Source organism: Theropithecus gelada, chromosome 4 (genome assembly GCF_003255815.1).
Source record: "Theropithecus gelada isolate Dixy chromosome 4, Tgel_1.0, whole genome shotgun sequence".
Taxonomy (NCBI): domain Eukaryota; kingdom Metazoa; phylum Chordata; class Mammalia; order Primates; family Cercopithecidae; genus Theropithecus; species Theropithecus gelada.
The window spans coordinates 29,546,586-29,573,653 of record NC_037671.1 but is presented as its reverse complement, the minus strand read 5'-3'; the positions used below and the strand labels follow the sequence as shown (position 1 = coordinate 29,573,653).

General features: G+C 45.1%; 1 protein-coding gene across 3 annotated transcripts; it reads right to left on the bottom strand.

Annotated features, from left to right (window-relative positions):
- Positions 1–11,700: 11,700 nt before the first annotated feature.
- LOC112623085 (butyrophilin subfamily 2 member A1) lies at positions 11,701–23,553 on the bottom strand. 3 transcript variants are annotated; one of them, XM_025383286.1, is made up of 8 exons: positions 23,312–23,553; positions 22,728–22,848; positions 21,620–21,967; positions 17,921–18,202; positions 15,920–16,141; positions 15,366–15,386; positions 15,244–15,270; positions 11,701–13,624 (listed from the first exon to the last, which is right to left on the bottom strand). In XM_025383286.1, exons 2-8 carry the CDS (start codon positions 22,816–22,818, stop codon positions 13,602–13,604), a joined length of 1,014 nt encoding a protein of 337 aa, XP_025239071.1. In that variant the 5' UTR covers positions 22,819–22,848; positions 23,312–23,553; the 3' UTR covers positions 11,701–13,601. The 3 variants fall into 3 exon arrangements, with proteins under 3 accessions (XP_025239071.1, XP_025239069.1, XP_025239070.1); XM_025383284.1 differs by having other exon boundaries at positions 11,701–13,392; XM_025383285.1 differs by lacking the exon at positions 22,728–22,848 and having other exon boundaries at positions 11,701–13,392; positions 23,312–23,547.
- Positions 23,554–27,068: the final 3,515 nt, after the last annotated feature.

Genomic DNA, 27,068 nt, shown 5'->3' with positions numbered 1-27,068 from the left:
ATTTTGAGATTTGAGGGACTCCTGTACATGCACATGTAATTAAAATGGTTTTTCTCCTGTTAATCTGTTTTAGATCAATTTAATTCATAGCCTAGCCAAATAACCTAGAGGGGTAGAGAGAAGCAGATTTTTCCCTCCCCTACACAAAGAATGACCAGGCAGGTCTAGTAACAACAATTCTCTAGGAATGGGGTTTTGAAGGAGCCCCAATCCCTTTCTATTCCAGTGACTGTCAGGAGCTGTTTTTCACTGTAATTGTGGGGTGGTTTCTAGGCTACTGCAGAGCTGTGGTGGGGGGGTGGTGGTGTAATAGGACATGTTAAAATGTCTATAAAACTTACTGTTCTTACTGAGGTTCAGCCATTGTTCTTGAATAAAATTCACTCTGATTGCTGCAAGCCTTAGGTTAGTTTACAGAGTTCTGAGAAAGTTGATTCTGGCAATTTTTTTTTTTCGAGATGGAGTTTCGCTCTTGTTGCCCAGGCTAGAGTGCAATGGCATGATCTTGGCTCACCACAACCTCCCCATCCTGGGTTCAAGCGCTTCTCCTGCCTCAGTCTCCTGAGTAGCTGAGATTACAGGCGTGCACCACCATGCCTGGTTAATTTTGTATTTTTAGTAGAGATGGGGTTTCTCCATGTTGGTCAGGCTGGTCTTGAACTCCCAACCTCAGGTGATCCGCCCGCCCTGGCCTCCTAGACGGCTGAGATTACAGGCGTGTGCCAGCGCACCTGGCCTTTTTTGGCAATTTTTGCCAGTGTTTATTGTTTTTATGGCGGGAGGGATTTTCAGAAGTCCTCACTTTGCCATTCTCACTGACTTCTCTACGTGTGTGTGTGTGCACACGTGTGTTTAATGTCTAAAAGTATAATTTGAAAATAACTTGTGCTTTAAAACCTAAGCCTTTTCCTCCCAGGGTAGATTTGGTTATCTTAGAGCAGCAATTCTCAGATGCTTTGGTCTCATGACCTTCTTATACTCTTGAAAGTAATCGAGAACCCCAGAGAGTTTTTATTTATGTGAGTTATATCTATCAACACTTAGCATTTAAAAATTAAAACTGGGCGGGGTGTGGTGGTGCACATCTATAATTCCAGCACTTTGGGAGGCCAAGGTGGGTGGATCGCTTGAGCTCAGGAGTTCGAGACAAGCCTGGGCAACATACTAAAAATGCAAAAATTAGCTATGTGTGGTGGCATGCACCTGTAATTGCAGCTATGTGGGAGGCTGAGGCAGGAAGATCACTTGAGCCTGGGAGGTGAAGGTTGCAGTGAGCCTAGATGGCGCCACTACTCTCCAGCCTGGGCAACTGATTGAGACCCTGTCTCAAATAAATAAATAAAACAACCTTGTTTTTTTTTCAAATGAGACAGAGTTTCGCTCTGTTGCCCAGGCTGGAGTGTAGTGGTACAATCTCGGCTCACTGCAACCTCTGTCTCCCAAATTCAAGTGATTCTCCTGTCTCCATTTCCTAGTAGTTAGGATTACAGGCACGCACCACCATGTCTGGCTAATTTTTGTATTTTTCATAGAGACAAGGTTTCACCATGTTGGCCAGGTCTCAGACTCCTGGGCTCAAGTGATCGACGTGCTTCGGTCTCCCTAAGTGCTGGGATTACAGGCATGAGCCACCATGCCTGGCCCTTAAAACACAGCATTTTAAACACAATAATACACATTGTGACATACATTCCAATAGGTGTCAGAGGGATGATGTCATCATGTTTTTAACATCTGGAAAACTCCAATGCATACATGTGGGAGTATGTAAGTAAAAGAGGCAAATAACTTTAAAAAGTTTATTTATTTTTAAAAATAGAGATGGGGGGTCTCACTATGTTGCCCAGGCTGAATTCCTGGGCTCAAGTGATCTTCCTGCTTCTTTTTTTTTCTGAAAAAGAGTTCTCACTCTGTCACCTAAGCTGGAGTCTAGAGGCGTGATCATGGCTCACTGCATCCTTGACTTCCGAGGCTCAGGAGATCCTCCCACATCAGCCTCCTGACTAGTTGGGACTACAGGCACTTAGCACCACACCCAGCTAATTTTATGTATTTTTTGTAGAGATGGGGGTTTCACTATGTGCCCACGCTGGTCTCGAACTTCTGGTATCAAGTGATCTGCCCACCTCGGTCTCCCAAAGTGTTGGGATTACAGGCATGAGCCACCATACTCAGCCACAAATAACATTTAAGTATCATTATAAAAATTGTCTTGGCCAGGTGCGGTGGCTCACACCTGTAATCTCACCACTTTGGGAGGGAGAGGTGGGTGGATCACCTGAGGTCAGGAGTTTGAGACCAGCCTGACCAATGTGGTGAAACTCCATCTCTACTAAAAATACAAAAATTAGCTAGAGTGGTGGTGTACACCTGTAATTCCAGCTACTTGGGAAGCTGAGACAGGAGAATAGCTTGAACCCAGGAGGCAGAGGTTGCAGTGAGCTGAGATCACTGCACTCCAGCCTGGGCAACAGAGTGAGACTCTGTCTCAAAAAAAAAAAAAAAAGAGTCTTCACCTCATGGATCCCCTGAAAGGATCTTAGGGTGAGACCACACTTTTGAGAATCCCTATCTTAGGTGGTTCCAGAGAAATAGACTATAGGACGTTCACTGGGGAGCTCCTCAGCATCAATACCTTGGGGAAGTTAAGGAAAGAGGATAGACAGAAGTTGAAATATAATGCAGTCTCACAATGAACTCTGGAACTGGGGCGACCCTTCAGAGTTGTGCACCTTGTGCAAGGGGTCCAGGCCCTTTACACCTACCTTGTCCAGTCATTGGATGTGGTCCACTCACTGAGAGGTGGAATAACATTGGGCAACAGGGCTCTCTTTGGCTCTTTAACAATTCCATGATATGGAGTCAGCTGAGGGCCCTGAGCCACCAACACTCTCTGCAGCTGGTTGATTGTGTGTCTCAGTCCAACATGGAGTGATCAGGACAGTGCTTCCACAGCATCCACCTCAGTGGGGAAATGAGAATGGAGCTGCACAGTTTGTGTGGAAGGGGGCAGGCAGAGAGAAGAAAAGGTTTTGGTGCTGGAAATAGTATAAAATGAAGGAGAAAGGAATATTTCTCTGTTTCTCAGGTACAGCTTGCAGTTCTATCCAAAGTTGGCCCCTGAGTTCATGTGAGAGAAATCACATTATTTCTCTTCCTCTGCATAAGAATTCCTTGAACCAAAGGGGACATTCTTGTGGATTTCCCTACAGAACTTTCTGACAACTCTGGCTCCAGATTAGTTTAATCTGTTCTTATTCCCATTTGTAGTTCAGTCATTTTACTGCATGAATAGCTGGGAGACTGGTTTGCTTGCAGCTCAGTCTCTTACTATGTGTTTTTAACTAAATGCTTTCACTTTTCTTGGCCTCAACTTCCCCTCTAAAAAAAAAAAAAAGATGCTTAAAATTCTGGAACCAAGCATTTATCCAAGCATTTATGGGATTTTAGAGAAAATAAAGTATGTGTTTCCACAATAACCCAATATATTATTTTATTTTCCTGGGGAAAAAAAACCACCAAACACTTTGAATTCTTCAAAATCATGCACCAAAAACACCAGGGCTTATAAAAAAATAGAGTTGGGCTTAGACAACTAAAAACCCATGCAGGTTTGTTTTCAAAACACTAATAAAGCCAACCAATCAGGCAGCACCCATTCCCTAATGCCCACCAAATTGTCCATAAAAACCCTTAAAAAGAGAAAAAAAGAACACTAATAAAAACATTAGTAATAGTAATAATTTTAGCACAGTTATCCAAACTCCTAATAACTAAAGGTGTTTAATAGTAAATGTAGGGCTTTACCTGAAGGTAGGTGAATGTAGCTTAATAGAAAGCATACTGGCCGGGTGTGGTGGCTCACACCTGTAATCCCAGCACTTTGGGAGGCTGAGGTGGGCAGATCACCTGAGGTTGGGAGTTCGAGACCAGCCTGACCAACATGTGGAAACCCCATCTCTACTAAAAATACAAAATTAGCTAGGCATGGTGGTGCACACCTGCAATCCTAGTTACTCGGGAGGCTGAGGCAGAAGAACCGCTTGAACCTAGGAGGCGGAGATTGTGGTGAGTCGAGATCATGCCATTGCACTCTAGCCTGGGCAACAAGAGCAAAACTCCATCTCAAAAAAAAAAAAAAAGTATACCAAAAAGATGAGTTTGCTGAATTTGGGAACAAAGCAGTAGTGGGCTAATAAATCGTATGCAGGAAGAAATGCCTTGTTTTGTATTGTTTGGCAATTTCTGTGGTGTAAATACTCCTACTATGAGTGATTTTTGCTCACTACTTTCCTGAAAATTTAACAATCAGCTCTCCTAAACTGGTGCAAGCTGGCTGGCTCTAGGACATCAACAGGAGTAAGGGCTGAGTAACATTGTGACAACAGGCTAAAGGTGGAGAAGTTGTCATCTTTGTACAAAATGTGATCTACAAAGTCTTGTTTCTTTTAAGCCAAAAGGAAAACCATAGGGCTAAAAGGCATTAGATATGCTAGCGCATTTCTCTGAGGTTTGCTGAGCTCAGCTATTGGTGTATTTTGTACTCAAATAACTCTTCCTCAATGGCATAAAACATTAATTTGGGAGAAAATTGAGTGTGAGTAAAAGGAACACTGACATTATAATGCTGTCATAATTCCAGGATTAACAAAAAGCACATGAGCTAATTCCTATTACAGAAACACAATCTGTAGGTAGAAGAGGTTTTGTATATGTGAAGGGTGGGTTGGGGATGGGTTGTTTGAAAGATGGTGACTAATTTGATAGCATGTCTGTTGGAGTGGTGTAGCACAGGGATGTTAGGCTAAATTGGCCTAGGGAGCAGGAAGCTGAGCTCTCATAGTGATGATGCATTGCAAAAAAATTCCTGAAAATACCTCTAAAATGGAGGGTTGCTAAATCCACAGGGGAAGAGAAGACCAGAGAACTTCTTGGACACAATGAAGTGAAGTTAGATTGAGATCTGAGCAAGGGTTGGACAGGCAGAAGATGGGAGTGATCAGGGTTGGATATAAATTACACAGATCACTGTGGAGTTTTGCTCAGAATCTCTTCAACACTGTTACTCCTGAGCTCCTCCTCATCCCTGTATCTCCCAACCCCTTGTCTTTCTGTTAGCCTGATATGGAGACTCAAAAGAAGTCCTGGATTTTGCTGCTCTGTTGGACATAGAACCAAAAACTTAAGAATGCAAGTTCTTGAAATTCCAAGGCGACTTCCTAATTTCACTGTCAGCTGGGTTTCATGTCATCTCTGCTAACACAACTGTTTCTGTGTTTCCTCTGTGTACCTTTCTTGGACTTCAGTTTGGGATGCTTCCTTTCCCACTAATGATTTTTTTTCCTTTTTTTCTTTTTACGTGCATAACACAGAGAATACTCCTCCACATCAACCCTGTTCTCAACACCAAGATATTTCCTCTCACACTCCTAAGTCACTCAGTCTCAATCCTTTATATGTCCTCAGAATTATTTCCAAATTGCCAAAACCTGTTTTCAGAGATAAAGCAGCAATAAAAGCACATTAAGAAGTCCCCCATAATATGCCAATCTAGATGTATCTCCATTTTCTCAAGCCTAATCCCTGCTCATCAGAAGTAACTGAGGGTCTGACAGTAACAGCTGAAGCCTCAGGAGAGGAAACGGACTTCGGACAAGAGAGGTTAGAGAGCAAAGACTATCAATTGACATGAGGTGGCTGCTTAAGGGAGCCTGTGGCTACATTGTGTTGTCACTTGTTTAGAAAAGAGCATATTTGTATTTCTGAAGGCAGAATTTTCTGAATTCTGGATAACAGAATCTCCTTAGGCCCCTGGCTTCACAAGACTGACCCCTAGAAAGTCCATCAACAATTGGGTGGGTGGTCAGGGGCTTTTTATCACATGACCACAAGAAGAATAAAGGCCGAAGGGGGCCAGAGAAAGAGCCTTTGGGGAAAGCATAGATAAGGGGTTCTGTCATTCATGTTGTAGAAGGAGATGCCTCCTGCTTCACAGTCCAGGAAAATCTCAACCTGGGGGCTGGGCTCTGACAAGAATAGAAGGGTCCTGAGAGGAGAGAGGGCCCAGTACCCATTTACAGTTGACTCCACAGCCCAGATTCCATTCTTGGGAGCAAGGAGAATTTTCTTCACATTCTTCCTACAGACTCCAACCAACCATTACTTCCCATCTCCCACCTCCACCTCCTAGTAAATGTCTCTCTGAGGTGAAGGCTTCCAGGCCTAGCACACAGGGCCAGGAGTCACATCTCTCTGGTTTTTCAGGCAGTTTCTGACACGAATCTTCCAGTCAAACAGATTTGAATCCTAATAAAGAGGTGAGGGTGGGCTGTGTTTGGGTTGAGAGTCACTTCAACTGGAGAGAAAGACAGAAACAAAAAGTCTGACCATTGGTGAGTGTTAGTGGTTACAGGACTATTTTGCTTCTAAGAAACAGCACTGCTGTAGGATTTTTTAGAGATGAAGTCTCACTATGTTTCCAGGGCTGGTCTAGAACTTTTGGGCTCAAGTGATCCTCCCACCTCAGCCTCTCAAAGTGCTGAAATTACAGGCGTGAGCCACTACGCCCCGCTGATCCTGTATATTTTTTGAGCTCATTGTACCAACAGTTCCTCCATTAGTTTGGTTAAACATTCACAAAACGAAACGAAATGCCCCCAAATATGACAACTGAGTCCTTGTAGGAGAAATCCTTAAGTGAAGCTTAGTATCATGGAGTTCGCTGCATATTCATATATACATACTTGGGGACCCATGCACTAAAAAGACAGACTCCTTTTGTTTATAATAATTCAGCACTTGCTGTTAAGGTGATTAAGGCAAGTGGGTGTGGGTGGCAGAGATAGTGACAAAGGAAGTGAACTAGAGGAAGAAAGATCAAAAGATGGGAAGTCACAGTTAGGCAAGGGAAAGAAGGCAGGAACTGGCCCTGTTGCACTGATATACTTGGTTACCTGGGCAGGGCGTTGACAGGCTCTTGGGGGGATGTTGGGGGCACCTAGAAAATATGGAGTTGAAAATTTACAATATACATATGAATCTTTAAGGCACATCTCTTTTTAGAACCTTTTGGAATACATTCCTAAACATAACCAGGAGATATTTTAGGAATCTTTTCCTCTCCTGGCTGGGGGCAGTGGCTCATACCTGTAATCACAGCACTTTGGGAGGCCAAGGTGGGCGGATCACTTGAGGTCAGGAGTTCAGGACCAGCCTGGCCAACATGGTGAAACCCCGTCTCTATTAAAAATACAGCAAATTAGCCAGGTGTGGTGGCGTATGCCTGTAATCCCAGCTACTCCGGAGGTTGAGACAAGATAATTGCTTGGCTGGGGAGGCGGACATTGAAGTGAGCTGAGATTGTGCCACTGCACTCCAGCCTGGGCAACAGTGAGACTCTGTCTGACAAAAAAAAAAAAGAAGAGTCTTTGCTCCTTTCTGATCGTAATTAGTTCCTAAGAACATGCAGTTGGAAGGTTTCTCCATTCAGGTTGTCCCTCTTCAGCCAAATCTCAGCCTCTTCAGTTCCTCACCCTATGCATTCTACCCTCTCCATCCCCACCCCTTTCTCTGTGCCAGTTCCCCTCTCAGCTTTTCAGTCCCTCTTCTTCCAGGCCTTGTAGCCCTGGCTCTAAGCAATTTTCCCCCACTTACTCCTGAATATTCCTATCTGAAAATCATAGCCCAAAGAAAAAAGGTAATCAATAGTTCTCTGTTGTTAATGAAAACTTTAGACAAATTAAATTTAGCAGTTTAATTTGAACAAAGAACAATTTGCAAACCATCAGAATGATCAGGAAGCCATCAGAGAGGTTCAGTAAGCTCCATTCCACGAGGGAAGCGACATACAGAAACAGCTTAAATGGTTACAGCTCAGAGTTGGCCTTATTTGAACATAGTCTGATCACTGGCTGCAGGGTTGACTGGAGCCGACTGAAGTTCGGCTACTGGGATTGGCTGAGACTCAGCTATTTGTTACAAAAGTATACTCCTGTGCCTTAAGCTTTCAGTTAGTTTACATACTAAGTTAGGTTGCAGTTCATTATTTAAGGGCTCAAGTAAGGAGCCATCCCTCAGGCTAAATGTAGGTATATCTCATACCAAATTTAGTTTAATTTAACACAATTATTTCTGCTTTAGTTAAGATTCTCTGATCCAGAATAAAGGAAAAGAAAGCATGTGCTGTACACTCGATCTGAGAAACAGTAAGATAATCCTCTTTGTAGGAATTTGTGTTTTGATTGGCTCAGAGTTACCATTTCTCATCAGTTGCTGGGCAGAAGCCACTGGGGAAGGTTAGAATGAAAACTGAAACTATATTGAATCGTACACATTGATGAAAAATTTCAGCCCTACCTCTCAAAGTGTGTGCAGCTCTCTGTGTTTACCTATTTGAATCATTAATGTGTGTGTTATGTGTAAAATCAGTGTTTCTTCACATTCAGCTGTCTTTTATATCGTAACAGAAATATCAGGAGAACTGAGTGGAAAAATGAAATGATTTTAAGAAGAGAAGATAGGTATTAATTAAAATGATACTGTGGCAGTTTGCAGACATCCCCTTGCATGTAATTGTTACATAGAGGATATTATCATCCTTTTTTTTTTTAATATTATCATCTTTTACCACAGAGCCAAATGAAAGTATGAACAGAATGAAAACTAGATCTACTGCATCTATTTTAGTACCTCCAAAATTCAGGTCTCAGATCCATTACTGAATTATAGAATTTTCTGGTATCCAGAGTTAGTGCTGTCAGTAACTGCATATTTTATATTTTTCACAAAATTATTTTGGGTGTGACTGAGCCTTTCTTCACTTCTTGCTCCTTTTTTGTGCCATACTGTATTTTCACGTGTATTTGTTTCTCACTCTGACAATGAAATACGTTCTGAGGTTAACCTTTGGGTAGACTGTGGGGGATGTCTTTGTAAGGGGTCCTTGCTACAAACCTTGGGACCTAGTGATAGCAGACAGGAGGCAGTCAGATGCAAAGGCAGGTAGCAATGGGTCCCTGGTGAAACCCCACCTCCAAGCTGAAGACAGTTTAAAGCCTGAAAGTCAAACTACAAGGTAAATCCTCAGCCCTGATTGAGAACTTGTTGAGAACTTGTCTTCATGTTTGGTGCACTTTCCTCTTATTGGTCCCCACCCTTCAACTACTTTCCATATACCCACCCTTTCCTAATTGGTTTTTTACAGCGTTGTGGCCACCTTTGAGTGGTGTCTTCACTTTAACCTTTTTTTGCATACTCACAAACCAATCAGCATACACTTCCCATTATGAGTCCATAAAACAGGCCTGGACCCAGCCACACAGGGGGAACTTTCCCGCCTTCGGGTAGGGGTGCCAGCATCCCCTCTCTGCTGAGTGCTGTTCAGTTGCTTGATAAAATTCTTCTCATCCCTCCTCACCCTTCAATGTCTAGTGTATCCTCATTCTTCTTGGGCATGGCACAAGAGCTCAGGAACTGCCGAATGTGGGTACACGCTATAACTCAGGTGAGCTGGGGCATGCCAGTGTAGCCAAGCAAGGCTTGGGTGGGATGTTGCTGGCCAGAGGTCCCCTGCTTGCAAAGTGATAAAGAAGAAAAATCCTACATCACTAGCACTTGCAACTTTAGTTGGGTCACAAATAAAATATAAAGGCCTATCATTTGTTTATGACATAAAACAGACACTTAAAGTAATTAAAACCCCTAGGACTTAGCTGAAACCTTGAGTGATAGAAAATGATACTACAACAGTTTGAATTGAGGCTCTTGGTAGAGTTGGCTGGCTGCTTGCGCAATACCAGATCCACTTTTTTCAGTAATAAAATCCCATTTTCTTATTGCAAGGTATCCATCTCATTTGTAGACAGGGGAGGCCAAGGGACTAGGTTTGAGCCAATTGCTTGAGGGTGGAAGTTTTATCAGAGAGATTATTTAAGGGGAGGCTAAAACAGCTGGTAGACCCTTACACTCCCCCTATGTTCTACTTCCTCTTATGTAGAATATGGACTTTGGAGCTGGGCAGCCCTTTGTGACCATGAGGCAACACTGAAGATGCAAGCCACAAGCTAAGACAGAAGAAAATAAAGACAGAACTAAGCTGGGGCATGTATGACATTTTAAGCTCTCAGATCAGCCCTTGATGGCCAACATCCATATTTATTGACATGAAAAGCGGTCCTCATTTTGTCAAAGCCAATGGTATTCAGGACTCTGTTATTAATAACAAAATGCAATTCTTCCCTCTACCCACTACAGTTTATCATGAAACTCTTCAAACATATAGGAAAGTTGAATATGGAATTTCTATCTCCAGCCTTGAGGTCTCACCTGGACTCTTGGTTATTCAATGGACTACTCTGCATCTCCATGTGCATCTCTAATAGGCTCCTCAACCTTAATGTATCCACAACTGAACCTTTGGTTCTGCACCACCCCCATCTTGCTCCTTGTCTCTCCATTTCCCTATCTCAGAAATTCACAGCTCCATCTTTCCAGTTACTTTTTCTTCCTTCCTCCCTCCCTCCCTCCTTCCTTCCTTCCTTCCCTCTTTTCTTTTTTGACAGATTCTCACTCTGACACCTCAGGGCCACTGGTGTAAGTCTCAAAGACCAGAGGCTGGAGACTTTGGAGTTGTGATATTGAAGAGCAAGAGAAGAGTGTTCCAGAGAGAGAGAGAGAGAGAGAGATCACCTTTCCTCTGCCTTTTGCTCTGTTGGGCCCACAGCTGATTGGAAGGTGCCCAAAGATATTGATGGCAGATCTTTTCCACTCAGTCCACTGACTCGCATACCAGTTTCCCCTGGAAACACCCTCAGAGATACATCCAGAAATAACGCTCCATCAGTTGTCTAGGTATTCCTTAACCCAGTCAAGTTGACACCTAAAATTAACCATCTCATTGATTTATTTCCCAAATCCTCTATCCCAACTCTCAAATATGGTTTGAGGATTCCTGGGGTGGGGTGGGGGGTCTCTGACATACGTTTTTGTCCCCCGACCTTTGTTTGAGACGTGAGTTTCACTCTTTCACCCAGGCTGGAGTGAAGTAGTGCAATCTTGGCTCACTGCAACCTCCACCCCACTGGGGTTCGAGGATTCCATCTCAGCCTCCTGAGTAGCTGGGATTATAGGCAACCACCACCATGCCTGGCTAATTTTTGTATTTTTAGTGAGACGGGGTTTTGCCATGTTGACCAGGCTGGTCTTGAACTCCTGACCTCAGGTGATCCACCCGCCTCGGCTTCCCAAAGTGCTGGGATTACAGGCGTGAGCCACCGTGCCTGACGTGTTTTTTGTTTTTTTTTGAGACAGAGTCTCCCTCTGTTACTGAGGCTGGAGTGCAATGGCAGGCTCACAGCTCACTGCAAACTCCAACTCTTGGCTCAAGCAATCCTCCATTTTAGTCTCCTGAAGCAGGGACTACAGGTGTGCGCTACCACACCTAATTTTTTTTTTTTGTTTTTGGTAGAGACAAGGTCTCACTTAGTTGGCTAAAACTGTTTTAAGGGGCCTGCAAGGTTAATAATCTTATTTTCATATTAATAATAAAACACAGTTTGTGGTTTTTAATCTCATTCTGTCACTAGGATAAAGTTTTTTTGAGCCTATATAGTCTATGATATCTCCACAGAGTAAGTATAAAGGCAGATATGAGAATCCAGTCATATTCTTTTAAGCACACATTAGATTTGGAAAAAGTTAATCAATGCCACACTTCTAAATAAAATTTATTTTGCTTTGGATACCATACTTATTTTTTCACAAACATTCTACTTATATTAACCTAGAGTTGGCTTATTCATGCTACTTTAATATAAATTAATAAATGTTGTAAATGTATGTAATATAAATAACTGTTGTAAAGGTAATAAATTACAACATTTCTTAGTTTCATTCTCCAATGCCTTAAATACCAACAAATATTAACTCAAATAAACAAAAACTCTTTGGAATCCTCCATCATTTGTAAGGTGTCTAAAGACATCATGAGACCAGGAAGTTTGAAGCCACTGGTGTCCCCATTGAACCTGAATGCTGAGGTAGATCTGGTCCATTACTCCTCGGCTCAGCCAGGACCTCAAACTTAAACCACACTCAGGGACTGAGTACTGACTCCTTGCCAACTGCAGAGACACCTGAGCCAAACCACATCCACATGCGTCCATGTTCTTCATTCATCTTCGTCCCAGGTCCAGGCCTGTGGCTGTGTGCTCTGGAAATCCTGGGGTTGGGTGGAAATGAGCCATCATTTCCCAGGTTCCCTTGGATGTTATGGTGGGACTTAGCCACCCTTACAACCTTGGTCCCTCCCAGCTCTCTGGTTCCACTTCCTCTATCTCTGACCTGCAGATCTGGTTCCCTCTCCTCTCTGGTGGTCCTGTGGATTCCTCTCTCCTCTCACATCCTGATGAACCCTGTTGGCCTCATTCCAAGTCCATATCATCTGGTGCCAACTGGCATACTGGACTCAGTGTGGTCACCCTGATGTTAAACAGCAGGTTTGCTGCCCATCAACTTCTCACACTTTTTTCTTGGCTGGGAGCTATGACACAACTAGTTCCCTATGCCTGGATCCTGTCCCATAGTTACAAGCAAAGGAACTACTAAAGCCACAGCCTAGTGAGGAGGAGAAAACTGGGGCTGAGGGCTGGAGTGGGTGTGAAAGAGGCAGCTGGAAGCTGTTCTCTTATATGACCAGAGGGGAGGAGGGCGTGTCTTCCACCAACAACATTGTGCAGTGGCTGCTGAGATGACCAGGGCTTATCTGCATGGCTGTGAGACCAGGGAATTGATTCTACAGGCTCTGACTGGTCCCCACTCTGTGAAGTGTCAGGCCCTCTTCAGGCACTGTGACCCCACTGGCTCCTATGAGTGCGGGACAGATGAAGATGGGGCTGTCATCAGACCCTATCCTGAAGAAGGGCCTCACAGGCACAGAAAAGGCTGAACGGGGACATGTGTAGATGTGCGATCTGTCCCTCATGTTGTAGAAGGAGACATCTCCTGCTTCATAGTCCAGGAAGACACCCACACGGCAAAGGGACTCCTTCAAAGGGAGAATCCTCTTAGGTGAGGACAGGGCCCGGTATTGCCCTTTATGCATGTCCAAGGTCCAGAAGCCATTCTGAGGAAGCAGCAGGACCTCCCCTTTCCTCTGAACACTGTCTCTGCAGACCCCCACAGTCCACTCAATCACGTTTTCCACCTCCACCTCCCAGTAATGTTTTCCTGAAGCAAAGCTCTCCCGGCCCAGGACACAAGGCTCACTGTCGAATCTCTCTGGGTTGTCAGGCACGCTCTCCCCTAGGTGCCTGAGGGGGCACCTTCGCACACTTCTCCGGTCCTCTGACAGCAAGAGATCAGGATGAGCGGTGTCTGGATCCAGCACCACATCGACTGCAGAGGAAGTCTCAGGTTTAGGCCTGGGGTCTCAGAAACCCTGGGGATTGTGTGGTTCCTTATTCCCAGAGAGGTCTCAGATGTCTGTGGGGGATCCCCATCTAGTGGCCACTTCCATGAAGGCTCTCTGATCCTAGGCAGCTCACACACTGAGAATTACTGAAAATTCAACCCCAGGATTCCCTTCTATCTCTCCAGCAGTTCCCTCAGTTTGAGAAGAATTGGAGCTCTAAGAAATCCAGACAGTTTAGCAAATGAGGCAAAATTAATCATTCTCTCAGAATTCTAAGATGTGTTCCCTTTTCTATTCGAGACACAGGATCTCTGGCTGGGCACGGTGACTCACACCTGTAATCCCAGAACTTTGGGAGGCCGAGGCAGGTGGATCACCTGAGGTCAGGAGTTTGGGACCAGCCTGGACAACATGGTGAAACCCCATCTCTACTAAAAATACAAAAATTAGCCAGGCATGGTGGTGCACGCCTGTAATCCCAGCTACTCAGGAGGCTGAGGCACGAGAATTGCTTGAACCCGGGAGGCAGAGGTGGCAGTGAGTCCAGATTGTGCCTCGGCACTCCAGCCTGGGTGACAGAGCGAGATATCATCTCGAAAGAAAAAAAAAAAAAAGAAACCAAAACAAAGACCTATGATCTCTGGATTTTCTTTAGTTAGAAACTTTCCAACTTGGCTCAAACCAGCACAGAGCCTTTACGTCCTGCTCCTCCTCTCCTCAGTGGATCAGATAAGGTGAGTGTTTCCCTTCACACTATCCCGGAGGGTAAAGGGTCTCTTCATTGGTCCTGTGTGTTTCTTTTTACCATATCACAACTGACTTAAATGACTGACAAGGGCACCTTTCAAAAAATAAAGGAGAATAAATGTCCCCAAAAGAAAAACTGCTTCCTGAGAGATCTGTAGGCAAATGTGGGGAGGAACAATTCCCATCCAGTTTTGCTTCAACAGTGTGGGTCTGATGTCTTCAGGTATCACTTCTGTAGTTATAAGAAGTGCTCTGGACACTGGGCATGCTGCAGGCCTTTCCCATCTGTATTTAATCTTACTTATTCAGTCTACCTTTCTATTGTGTTAAAATGATTTCCTCCATTCCCCAAGTTAATAGGTCTGGCTGTGACAATTTGCTATTTTGTTCCACATTGACAGTGGCAATTCTGAAATTCACTTAAAGAGGAAAGGTCCGTGTGCCATAGTATCTGGTAAAGTTTGGATTCTGTGGTGCTTACGAGCAGAGGGGATGAATCACAAGATGAAAAGTGCTCACTAGGAGTGGGCAATTGGGTTCTGTGCTCTCCCACTCACCCGAACCCCCTCCCCCGGCAGTCTGTACACAAAGTATCAGTGTTCTCCTAGGAGCAGAAAGGCATTTCTGGCCACGTATTGGTACACCCTTAGGTCAGGCTTACTAAGAACCCTCCTGGCCTCTTCCCCACATGGGTCTTCAACTTGGCACAGTCTATACTATCCCCAGGATGTAAGCTGCTAAGACAGCACTGTCTATTTTCAAATTTATCCAGGATCAAAGAGCAACAACTACTGAAACGTAACTCTTAGGAAGGCTACTATATATCGGACACCTCTGGTAATCACGCATTAAATTATTCCAAAAGAGAAAGGATCCTGGGATGTAAACCATAGGGTGGATTGAGAGGTGCCGGGATTCCCTGACGGAAGAGCCATGATGCATCATTGCTGGGACACTGTTGATGAACTGACCCCAGCTCCCTGCTGTCCCTGCCTAGCCCTGGTCCCCTTGCTCATCTCCTCTAAGGAGTCCTGTTAGCTGGCTAGCAGGAGAAAGCTGAGATCTAAGGGAACATCAGAGGCACTCACCAGCATGTAAGACTGTTCTTCTCCATCCTGCAAGGGACAGACAGAGGTGAATGTCATGAGATGTTGCTAACTGAGCAGAACTCAAATTGTATATGGAGTAGCTCAGGAAAGGCTACACTTACGCAATTCTTCTTGAAGTTGTTCTGAAAAACAAACAGAAAGAAAATCATGTCTTCGACAGAAGAACTAAAAGAAGTTGGGTTTATAGTAAACAATGCAGGAACCATCCTTTCTATGAACAGCAACATCTCCCTTGCCTCATGTCAGAAACCAGAAATGATATGTGATCAGGTGGTGGGTAGTGCCGGTACATTGTTATACTTGCTTTTGCTCAACCATTTAGTACTTCATGTAGCCAGATGAATGGATGCAAGGTGGGCAGAGTGAAAGAACAAAAGCTCTGAGAGATTCATTCCAAGGACGTCAGAGTTCCAAGTCCTTGCTGCTGCTGTGCATTTCCTCTCTCTTCTATATGCTGGTACCTGGGAGAGTTGTGTCTTTTCTATGGTGCTGATCTGTCCTCCTGCTCTTCTACATTTTTTTTTTTTGAATTAAATGGGGTCTCACTTTATTGCCCAGGCTGGTCTCGAAATCCAGGGTTCAGGTGATCTGCCTGCCTCAGCCTCTTAGAGTGCTGGGATTCAAGCCATTAGCCACCATACTCAGCCTCTTTTACCTTGTACTTGAAGTTCTTTCTCTCTTTGCACACGTTCCTTCTCCAGTTCCTTTACAGCAATTTCTCTTGTTTCCAGTTCAAACTCTTTTTCCCCTGACAGAATCTTTTTTTCCTTTTGGAGTCTGTTGATCCAGTAGATGCATACGGCAATGATTATCATCAGAAAAACCACAATGATAGGCAGGGCCACCACACAGGGAGACATGCTGGGCATAAAGGATTCTGAAAAGGCAGCCAGAAATGTCCACTTAGTTTGAAACAGAACATCTGGGGTAAGAGTGCCCTTAGGAGCACAGCTGAAGGGCTCCTCAGCCACCTGCTCTGTTGCTTTCTCCCTCAGAAAACTCAGATGGAGAAAGTGATGCTGGCTCAGACCTGGCTGACACCTCAGTGGCTTCCAGGGCCAAGGCCCAGAGGTAGCAAACCAGTCACCATGGGAAGGGCCAGGGTGAATAAAGTTAACCCGTCATGCTGAGTCAGCACAGCCACCATCCTGCCTCAAGCTACCATCACTCACGCCTGGAACACTGCAGTGCCCTCCTTCTTATTCTGCCCTCACCTTCTACAGTCTATTCTCAACAGACCAGCCCAAGTGTGATTATGTTAATTCTTAGCTCAAAACATTCCAATGCTTTCCACGTCACTCGTCCTAAAAACCAAAGACTGTGGCTTACAATGCCATGTATAATGTGTTTTCATTGTCTCTGTGAATTCATCTCCTCTCACTTCCTGCACTCACTCCATTTCAGCCACACCAGCATCGCCTTCTGGGGGTCCTGGAAACTGCCAGAGATGTTCCTTTCCCAGGTCCTCTGCATAAGCTTTTCCTGTAGCTGGTTGCTCAGTCCTTAAGCATCTGATGATTCCTTACCATCAGACGGGATGGGTCAATTCCCATCTCTACAGCGAAGTCTTCCCTGACCATTCTGTTAAGAATTGCAATGTCTCACACTGCCTCTTTATTCCTTCCTTGCTTAATGTTTCCTATAGATGTTCATCACCATCTGATAGAATATATGGTCAACTAATTATTTAATCACTTTCTGAGGGAAAAGTTCTTGATGTAATTTGTTTAATGATTTACCCTTGGTTTCTAGAACAGTGTCTAAACATATGATATGCTTCTTGACCATCTGTTGAATGAATTATGAGTGTGTGTCAATAGGGAATTTCTGCAGCTCTATCCCGTGGAAAATCCCCTGCGCAGGAAGGGATGGCTGCAGCATACAGGAACACCAAGTGTAGAGAGTCACCTATCCACACCACCCTCCATGTGTTATGGTTGTTTTCAATGTCTAAAAATTGCTGGCCGGGTATGGTGGCTCACACCTGTAATCTCAGCACTTTGGAAGGCTGAGGAGGGTGGATCACTTGAGGTCAGGAGTTCGAGACCAGCCTGGTCAACAAGGTGAAATCCCCATCACTACTAAAAATACAAAAATTAGTCAGGTGTGGTGGCGCGTGCCTATACTCCTAGCCTTCAGGAGGCTGAGGTATGAGAATTGCTTGAACCTGGGAGGCAGAGGTTGCAGTGACCCAAGATTGTCCCACTGCATGCTAGCCTGTGTGACAGAGCGAGAACTGGTCTTAAAAAAAAAAAAAGTTGCCACAGCGTGAGGACCTTATCAGGGGAAATACAACAACAGCAATAACAACAACAAACCAGGTTCACTCTCAGAGAAGAGGCTCCTAATCCTGAGTTTTGGGACTCTTTGATTCTCCTTTTGAGAAGCAGAGAGGCCTCAGCTCAGCTGCAGCCTCCATGTCCTCAGGGCCCAGGACCATTCCACCTTAGTAGAATAAGGAAGGCTCAAGAGATCCTTCCACTTCAGTCTCCCAACTAGCTAGGATTACAGGCATGTTCCACCATTCTTGGCTAACATGTTGCCCAGGCTGGGTGGTTTTCTTATAGTACTTATAGCCCCCAACCCTGCTCTGGGCTCCATCTGTGTGCTAAGGATCCCCACGCACCCGACGAGTCTCAGAGGGCAGAGAACTAACCTGGAATAAAAATGACACTTTCTTTCTTCTGGCCGAGCAAGGTGTCTTTGATAGAGCAGGACATGTTCCTCATCGACTTATCTCTGATGATCACAGCTGTGGTGACCATGAAAAGGCCGTCTGCGGCAGGGGTGGAAACCTCCTTCAGGGCAGGCACAACCCTACCATAGGGGTCTCTCCATACTGTGAGGGGCTTTGGGTACCACCCTCTAGATATGCACTCCAGCCGGATGCCCCCGTCCTCGTGGCCCCTCATTTCAATGAGGGGCTTAGAGCCCAGTCCTGTGGAGAGATACCAGAGTCCAGACAAAAGTCAGTGCCTTTTGCATCTGTTCTGTGCCTATTGCATCTCTTCTGTGAATCTAGAAAGTAGAAGTGAAAAAGAGGGAGGTAGAAAGCAAGAAATAGGAAGGAGGAAAAAAAGAATGAGGGTAAGGAGGAAAGAACGTTGATGTTAGAGAACACCAGGAGACCAACGGGCCACATAAACTGTGAGCTCTCTAAGAGGAAAGGATCCCATTGCACCCTTTTCTTTGTGGTCCACGTACAGGCCCCATCACAGCACCAAGCATCTATCTGTCTGCTATAAATGCTTGTTCAATTTATCCTGCCAGACTAATTTTCTCACTTCAAGGTGGGTGTGTCGACTCCAACTTCAAACAGGCAGGTTTTGGATTTCACTTTCTGCTTCTGGGACGACTTCTCAGTAGACCTCAGCTTCCAGAAGCTCTAGAATAATAACGAGGAGGACAAAAGTCTGCCAGGCGGGCAGAATCCTAAGAAACCTTTTGATCCAAAGACACTGACCCTTCTGTCTAGTTCAGAACTTCACATAACCACCGCTCTCTACCACCCATAGGAGGTGATGGTTTTTAGGAGACTTGACAGATCTAGCCTGCAAAGCCAACTCTAATCCTAATTCACACTATTTACCTCCCAGAGGCTCCATCCATTAGGCAGTATTGCTTTTCTTTTTTAGAGACAGGGTTTGAGCTCTGTTGTCCAGCTTGGAGCACAGTGGCAAAATCATAGCTCGCTGTGCCTTGTACTCCTGGGCTCAAGAGATCCTTCCACTTCAGTCTCCCAACTAGCTAGGATTACAGACATGTTCCACCATTCTTGGCTAACATGTTGCCCAGGCTGGGTGGTTTTCTTATAGTACTTTGAGAACATCAACTTATTAGAAAGATCTGGATGATCCAGGGACTAAGATAACCATACTACCTTTTCAATATCAGAGATCATCACCAAAAATCCTAAGAAACTAGACTCACCCTAACTACAATCCATCTTTAAATGAATCTTCCATAAGAGTGAACACTGGGTATGAAAGAGCTGCAAAAGCATGGTCCTGGGAGACCTTTCAGCCATGTGTGACCATCTAAACTTCTCTGAGTAATTCCTTTGTAAAGTCTCCCAAAGAATTTTACCAAAGACAAGAAATGAAACCAATAATGTAAGTCTGGTGTGTTGGCTCAATTTAATAATAAAAAAATTTTTTTTGACACGGTCTCACTCTATCACCTCGGCTGCAGTGCAGAGGCATGATCATAGCTCACTGCATCCTCAACTTCTGAGGCTCAGGTGATCCTCCAACCTCAGCCTCCCAAGTAGCTGAGACTATAGGCATGTGCCACTATGCCCAGCTATTTTTTTTGTATCTTTTTGTAGAGACTGGATTGTTGCCATGTTGCCCAGGCTTACTTTAATTTTTTTTTTTTTTTTTTAGACAAAGTCTTGCTCTGTAGCCCAGGCTACAGTGAAATGGTAGGATCCTGGCTCACTGCAACCTAGGCCACCGGAGTTCAAGTGATTCTCTGGCCTCAGCCTCCCAAGTAGCTGGGACTACAGACATGTGCCAGCATTGCTGGATAATTTTTGTAGTTTTAGTAGAGAAGCGGTTTCACCATGTTGGCCAGGCTGGTCTCGAGCTCCTGACCTCAGGTGACCCACCCACCTTGGCCTCCCAAAGTGCTAGGATTACAGGCATGAATCACCGCACTGGGCCCAGGATCACTTTAATTTTTATCAAGAGAAAAAACCAGTTGTACATTTAAAGGCTCAGTAGAATAAGAATTAAAATAACTCAGCAAATTGGAAAACAAAGTTCTTCAAAACATTCCATGAGGTTCAATACAGGAAGCATGACAAAATAGATTTAAGGGCAAAATCAGCCACTAACCAACCTAACAAAGAGAAGACAGTAAACAAACCAACAAACAGTCCTACACAACCCAATTCAGAGTGGGAAGGCCAGGCCAGTGTCAGTTTTACAGGCAAAGAATGGCAGATTCCTGCCGCACAGAAACCATAACTGGTCAACCCTGGAGTGCTGTTATGAACACAGTGAGGATGCAGTGTCAAGAAACCCTCCCTCCATGATATTGTGTTTTAATCAGATGCAAGGTTGCCTTTGTGTGTAGCAAAGATGGGGTATCCTACCTGTTATGATTTGAGGCCCCCAGGGAAGGACCCAATTCCTTAGTCCTCACATCCTCTGGTCTGATGGAGTGAAATGCCACCACAGATTATCCCGCACCCGAAAGGCTTTTTCAGTCCACAAATGTATCTGTTTGTTGTTGTTGTTTAGTTTTTGATACAGAGTCTTACTCTGTCGCCCAGGCTGGAGTGATGTGGTAAGATCTCGTCTCCCTGCAACCTCTGCCTCCTGGGTTCAAGCAATTCTCATGCCTTAGGCTCCCAAGAAGTTGAGATTACAGGCACACTCCACAAAGCCTGGCTAATGTCTTTGTATTTTTAGTAGACATGGGGTTGCACCATGTTGGCCAGGCTGGTGTTGAGCTCCTGGCCTCAAGAAATCCACCTGCCTCTGCCTCCCAAAGTGCTCTTATTACAGGTGTGAACCACTGCGCCTGGCCCAAATATACCTTTTAAAGCATAATACACTGACCCCAAATTGAACTAATCACTTAACTTCATTTTAACAAACTCCTAGAAATCTCAGTTTAAATGCATTTTTATATTGAAGGCTTCCCTATTACCTCCCAGTGAACTTTGTAGTCTTTCTCTATGGAGTTAGCAGGAACTATGTATAATTTTGCTTCTGTATTTTGTCTTGCTTTAACGAAACCATCTATTTACAATAAGTCAATCTCTCTGCAATCAGCATTTTGGTAAAGAAGAAGTCAAAGTTAATATTTATCAAGAAATAAGATTTGATATGTCGCCGTTCTCTGGGTAATCGTTGTTGATTCCAGTTGTCTTGGAACAATTATTGACAGTGTCTCCTCTCATTCTCAGAAGTGCAACCTGGGAGGCAGAGGTTGCAGTGAGATGAGATCGTGCCAGCAAGGGTGCAATAGAGCAAGACTCTGTTTCAAAAAGAAAAAAAAAAAACCAAAAGAAGTGCACAGCTCAATGCTAAGACAGGCATAAGACTTCTCTTCCGAGACTGACCATTTTCCCCTGCTCATGGCCTCAGTTGAATTCTGCGTGTGCTTCTCAAGAAGTGAAGCCATTGCCTTAGCAGGGCAAACCCACTCGTGCGGCCCTTGTGCAGTAGGAAGGATTTTTCCCTGGAATTCCGTTTCCACAGGAAGAGTGTCCCTGTGGTATCTCCCTGTGGAAAGGGGATTCCAGACAAAAATTTGCTGGTCTGCAATGGGCATGAGGTTAGGAGACATACTTTCCCCAGAGTCACACTGTGCCAAAGCAACAGAGCAAAATGAAGCAACGCACCTGCCACCACGAGGTGCAGGATGGCCTCATCGTAGGACCTGCCTTCTTGGAAGTAACAGCGGTAGGTGCCGTTCTCCTGGGCTGTGATGTTGTGTATGATCAGGGCCACGATGCCCCTGCTGATGTCTTTGCTCACAAAGGTGGTTCTTCCTCGGTACTCCTCCATCTGCTCCTCTGTCCTCTCTCTCCCACCCTTATACACAAACACTGCGGGGAAGAACTGAGACCGGAACCACCGCACCTCCATGTCCTCAGCATTTTTCTCGGGTGACAGATGGCAGCGTAACGTAGTGTTTTCTCCAACCGTGGCCAGGATGGAATCAGTTGGCCCTACCACAATAAACTGGGCTGTTCAACAAAGGGGTAGAGTCAGACAAAGACACCAGCCATCACATCTCTAAGGCAAGAAAGGAAGCAGATTCTCCAGGGATAAACATATTTTTTCCATGGCCATATGGTCTCTTTGGGCTGAGAAATCTGGGGACCAGTAGCTGTGGGTGTCAACAGCACTCCTGGGAGCAGTAACTATAAAATGTGCTTCTGCTTCATGAAGGAAACCCTGGGGAGCCCGCCCTGAGCACCCTCTGTCCACCCTGTGCCCTTGAGGGGTTTTTCCTCCATTCCCCAATCTAGCGCTGTGCCTGAGTGTAGTGTAAACTTGAGCTGTGCAATAGAGCACCTACCCACTAGCTAGTTCCAACTGAAATGAGCTCTAAGTATAAAATATACACAGGATTGTGAAGATTTAAAATTTCAGAATATTGGCTATCTTATTGGTAATATGGTGTATTAACTATTTAAATATTCATATTTGATTATTTGGGGTGAAACAAAACATAGTATACAGATTTATTTCATGTTTCTTTTTACTTTTTAAAATAAAAAGTAAAATTTAATTCTTTTTTGAAAATTTGCAACTGTACATGCACTTGGCCTTTTGTGCCTCGCTGTGTTTCTTTTGGACAGTGCTGGTATAAATTCAGTGAACATGATCAGAATGAAAGGATAAGTCAGCAACTCCACAATCCTTTCTTTCTTTCCCTTTGCAGACTACAGGGTTGATGTTCCTTTCTGATAGGTAACAGCAGCAAGTGGGACACATCCCTACCTGAGACCAGTGCACACAGTCGGAGAAGGAGGAGGAGGAGGAGGAGGAGGGAGGCTGGCAGGGAGAAGTGCAGGGCAGCAGCTGGTTCCATGAGCACCCAGAGCAGGCAGGGACGGGAGGCCTACGGTTACAGAGGAGAATCAGCCTAGGAGTCTTGGCACCTCAGTGCTGGTCGGGCTCAACCTCTCCCGTTACTCAAGTAGGTCTCATCAGTGCCCCAACTTCATGGAGTCCCCTGCATCCGAAGGCTCAGGTATCTCCCGAGAGAGGGATTCCTTAAACATTCCATGAAGTAAGCCATCAATGCAAAGATCAATGGGCCCTTTTCCGCCCTCCTCGGCTCACTTCTCTGGCCAGAGCCCGGTTTCTTCAGTTGTCGCTGGATTTGATCACACCCTCCTCCCTTCACTTCCCCCTCCCAGAGACCCAGGCCGGGCAGCCTGAGGTAAAGCCAGGCGAGGCCGCGACCCCCCACCGGTGGGCTTCCCCTCTCCCAGAACCCCGTCTCATGTCCACAGCAGATTCCGCTTCCCACACCTACTGTGCCCACCCCGGAGCTGTGGCGCCTTCCTTCCCTTTCCTACCTTCTAGAATTAACGTTGCGTTTTCTTTTCTCCTCTGGTTCTCAAATGACGATTCTCCAGTCGCCCCTCTTCTCTCCAAGCTGCCCAGGGGCACAGGCACTACTAGACACAAACCGTCCCAAAAGAGGAGAAAAAATTGGTCTTCCCCTTCCCCTAGGTCGCCATGTCTGGAGATGCAGGAACCGAGATCTGGACCACTGGGCTTCCACAGCCTCAAGATTTCCCTAAAGAGTTTAGAGTCCAGGATTGGCCGGGTGTGAGTGAACCAGCCAATGGTGTTGTGCCTTATTTCTCAGCAGTTACTAGGTAGAAAAACGGAATCAAACATTTCAAACAGCAAATAACCTTTCGAGATTATCGGGCCTTTTTATTTCCTTTTTCTTTGTTCGAAAGCAAGACTCTCTCTCTCTCTTTAAGATTCCTTGGGGAGATTCCTTTGGGTTTGTCACCGAGGTCGGTGGCTTTGCTGGTGTCCGCGAGGAGAGGCCTCTCTATGAAGAGGGCAATTTTGCTGGGGAGGAAACATGAGGAGGAAAACATAAGCCACCCTTTTTCCAAAGCCAGAGGACCCTTGTTCAAGTCGCTGGCTTTGGAGGTTGGGCCTGGAGCACGGGAGGGCTTGGGGGAAGCAGGCATGGCTGGTGGGGGAGGGGTAGCAAAGGAAAGGAGACAGCAGTTGCAGTGGCTGTTATGAAGGCCTTGTCATTCATTCCAAAGCTGTTGGATAAGAGGTGCTGAGAATCCTGAGTGAGGATCAAAAACCCTTTCCTTCAGGGAAGTGGCATTCTGGTGGCTGCAGAAGATGGAATTGACCAAAACTTTCTAGTTGTCCTTCACCTTCTAGATAGTAGGTGGTCAGGTTGGGTCCAAGAGCCACACACAAACACACACACCAGCACACATACCATCCTCCCGTCAACATCATCCCTCTCCCAAAGGCTCCAATTTGTAATTGTAAAGATATCTTCCAGAATAATCTTCCCGAGGCCCAGTTGTCAGTATTCCCCTCAAGTGTCTAAATGCTTAGTCTGGAGGCCTCCAATTCCCTTCTGATTCAATTCAAAACTGTGCAGTTAATACGCTAGCAATGGTTCCACAGTGGCCTTGCATCACAACATTGCACTCCCTGTGGCCAGCACTCCCTTTCCCACGCCATGCCTTTCACTTGAATTGTTTGCTCCATCTCTGACCCTTGAAATCCTGCCCAGGCTTCGTGACTACTTCCTCCAAAAATAACTCTGAATGTTCCTGCCTGAAGTGTTCTCAGCCTCTTCTGACACCTAAATCTTTTGCTGTTCCCATGTCCTGTCTTGTATTATTGTTACTCAGGTATGAACTGTGTCTTTGCTGTGATGGGTGTACCTGCTTCTCAGGACAGACTTCTGCAGGATGTGATTCCTCTCACCTTACAGGGCCCAGCTCTAAGCTCTAAGCTCTGCTTTCAGCTGTTGTTCAATGCATGTGTGACATGCTCAGTGTAAGGTCATTCCCACCACATTATGGCCCAGTTCCTGGAGTCATTTGGCACCAGAGTGCGAGAGAGAGGTGCTAGTAGGATTAAGCCACTCTAGGTCAGGGTTTCTAGGACTGGGAAGGAGGAACCAGTAGGTTCCTTCTGCAGAGAAAGCTCTTTGATGAGAATAAACTAAAGAAAGCTCGGAGAACTATTTTTTCCATTGAACTGACCCTTAAACTTTCTCTTTCTCATACAGTAGTCTCACACATCACCTGATGTTTCTCGATTATCATTCAAATAAGATTTTGGGTTGAGTGGCTCATGAGGGTAAATACATCAGTATTAGAACATTCCAAACAGGACTGGGCAGCTGTTGAGAAGAGGCAGAAGAGAAGGATGCAAGGGTCTAAGAGCATGGTCAGCCAGGATGAGATCTGACTTTATATTTTTTTACCTGAAGAAATAAGGCCCAGGGCTTTGAAGCAGCCCTTTTGCCAGAAGCATCCAGCTAAGCCAGGCCTCAGCCTCTGCCAAAGTTGATCTGAGCCAGAGGGAAACATGTGTGTTCTGAGAAGAAAGAGGATCAGTTGAAGATGGGGTAGCTTAGAAAGAAATCAAGTTCTACTGGGGTGTGCCCGGTTAGATAGTAACAACCTAACCCAATCATGCTCTGTAGTGGGAGGGATAGAGACAGGAAGGGTTACTTCAGCAAGGTTCTTTATGGACCTGCCAACCCTGGAAGAACCAGGACACAGGGTGAGCACTGATTCCCTTTTGCTTTGCAATAAACTACCGTCTTTGAAGGTAATATGGGTGTGTCATCTCCAGCTATGGAGTACTCCCAGGGGAGGCCTAGACATCTTGGCACACAAAAAATCCATTCCTACTCTGCCCTGTTCAAATTCTAGATTCCTGACCCACAGAATCACTGAACATATTATAATAGTTGCGTAAGCTTCTGAATATCAGGACTATAGCAATATTAATGAGTACATTTATCTTGCCTCAAAAGAACAATTTTTTTCAAAGAGAAGAAATGATACTGAGTTTCTAAAAGAACCAAACACAAGAAATTTGCCTAAATTCTTTCCATCTTGTAGCCTTCTCTCTGCTCATCGGCTTTGGTGTTCTCTCTGCAATCCACCATCGTTTAGTCCACACCATGAATGGAACAGTTCTTCCCACAGCTCCCATGCACATCTGCTACAGGTGTAACCGGTCACATGTCACTTGGTCCTCTGGCCTAGCCTGGGTCAGGTGTCCATCCCAGACCCAGTACATGTGGTGAGGCTGCAGTGCCACGTGATATGGACATGTATTGGAAGAGAAGAGGTCACTAATGCTAAATGTGGTACAGGGAGGGTAGAGAGACCTTGAAGGGCGTTCACTATATTCTCAGAGGCAGAGCCCTTAGAACAGGCACTGTTGATGTCCCATCCCATATTCTCTTGGCCTATCACAGTTTGCCAATAGCTAAGGCACAGTTGTCTGCAAGGATGACAACCTCCCCACCTCCAGTGAGTATTTCGCTTCTCCTTTGCCTGTGAGCTTTATCACACCCGTGATAGTTGCTTTTCTGCAGTTACATAGCCCAATCTTAAAGTGCATTAGAATTAACACTCCCAGGCCAACCTTCAACCAATTCAAGCAAAGGAGGATGGGAAGTGGAGATAAAGTCCCAGGTCCCATAGTCCTTTGGAAGATTCTGAGCTGTATCACACATTTCATATGGTTTCTTACAGAGTCCTAAAAGGGATTGAGCCAAGTTATCCACATGGTAACTGACTCATGAGTGAACCCTTTATCCCATTTCTCATGTAAGTGGCTTTCTTTCATTTCTCAATTTGTTTCTGCACTTCTGTTTCCTGGGATCACTTCCCAAATCAGTGTGGTGAGCTGAATAGTGCTCCCCCTACCCGCCCTTTGAGCTATATCCACTCCGAAAGTTATGAAAAGAATGTATAACACGGTAAAATGAATTTTACACAGAATTAAGGTTATGGACCTTAAAATAGAAAGATTATTCTAAATTGTCTGGGTGATCTCAGTTTAATCATAGGAGTCTTTAAAAGTAAAAGGCAGACTGAGCGCAGTGGCTCATGCCTATAACCCCAGCACTTTGGGAGACCAAGGTGGGTAGATTGCTTGAGCTGAGGAGTTTGAGACCAGCCTGGGAAACTTGGCGAGACCCTGTCTCTACAGGAAAATACTCCGGCATGGTGATGTGGGCCTGTGGTCCCAGCTACTTGGGAAGCTAAGGTGGGTGAATTGCTTGAGCCCAGGGGACAAAGTATGTGGTGA

Excerpts from the sequence above, each read along its gene's own strand:
- LOC112623085 (XM_025383284.1), bottom strand. The coding sequence starts at position 22,818 with ATGGAACCAGCTGCTGCCCTGCACTTCTCCCTGCCAGCCTCCCTCCTC. Across the intron at positions 15,387-15,919 it reads GAAAGAACTTCAAGTACAAG|AACAACTTCAAGAAGAATTG; the intron begins GTAAAAGAGGCT and ends TTTGTTTTTCAG. Across the intron at positions 15,271-15,365 it reads ACAACTTCAAGAAGAATTGC|GATGGAGAAGAACAGTCTTA; the intron begins GTAAGTGTAGCC and ends TGTCCCTTGCAG.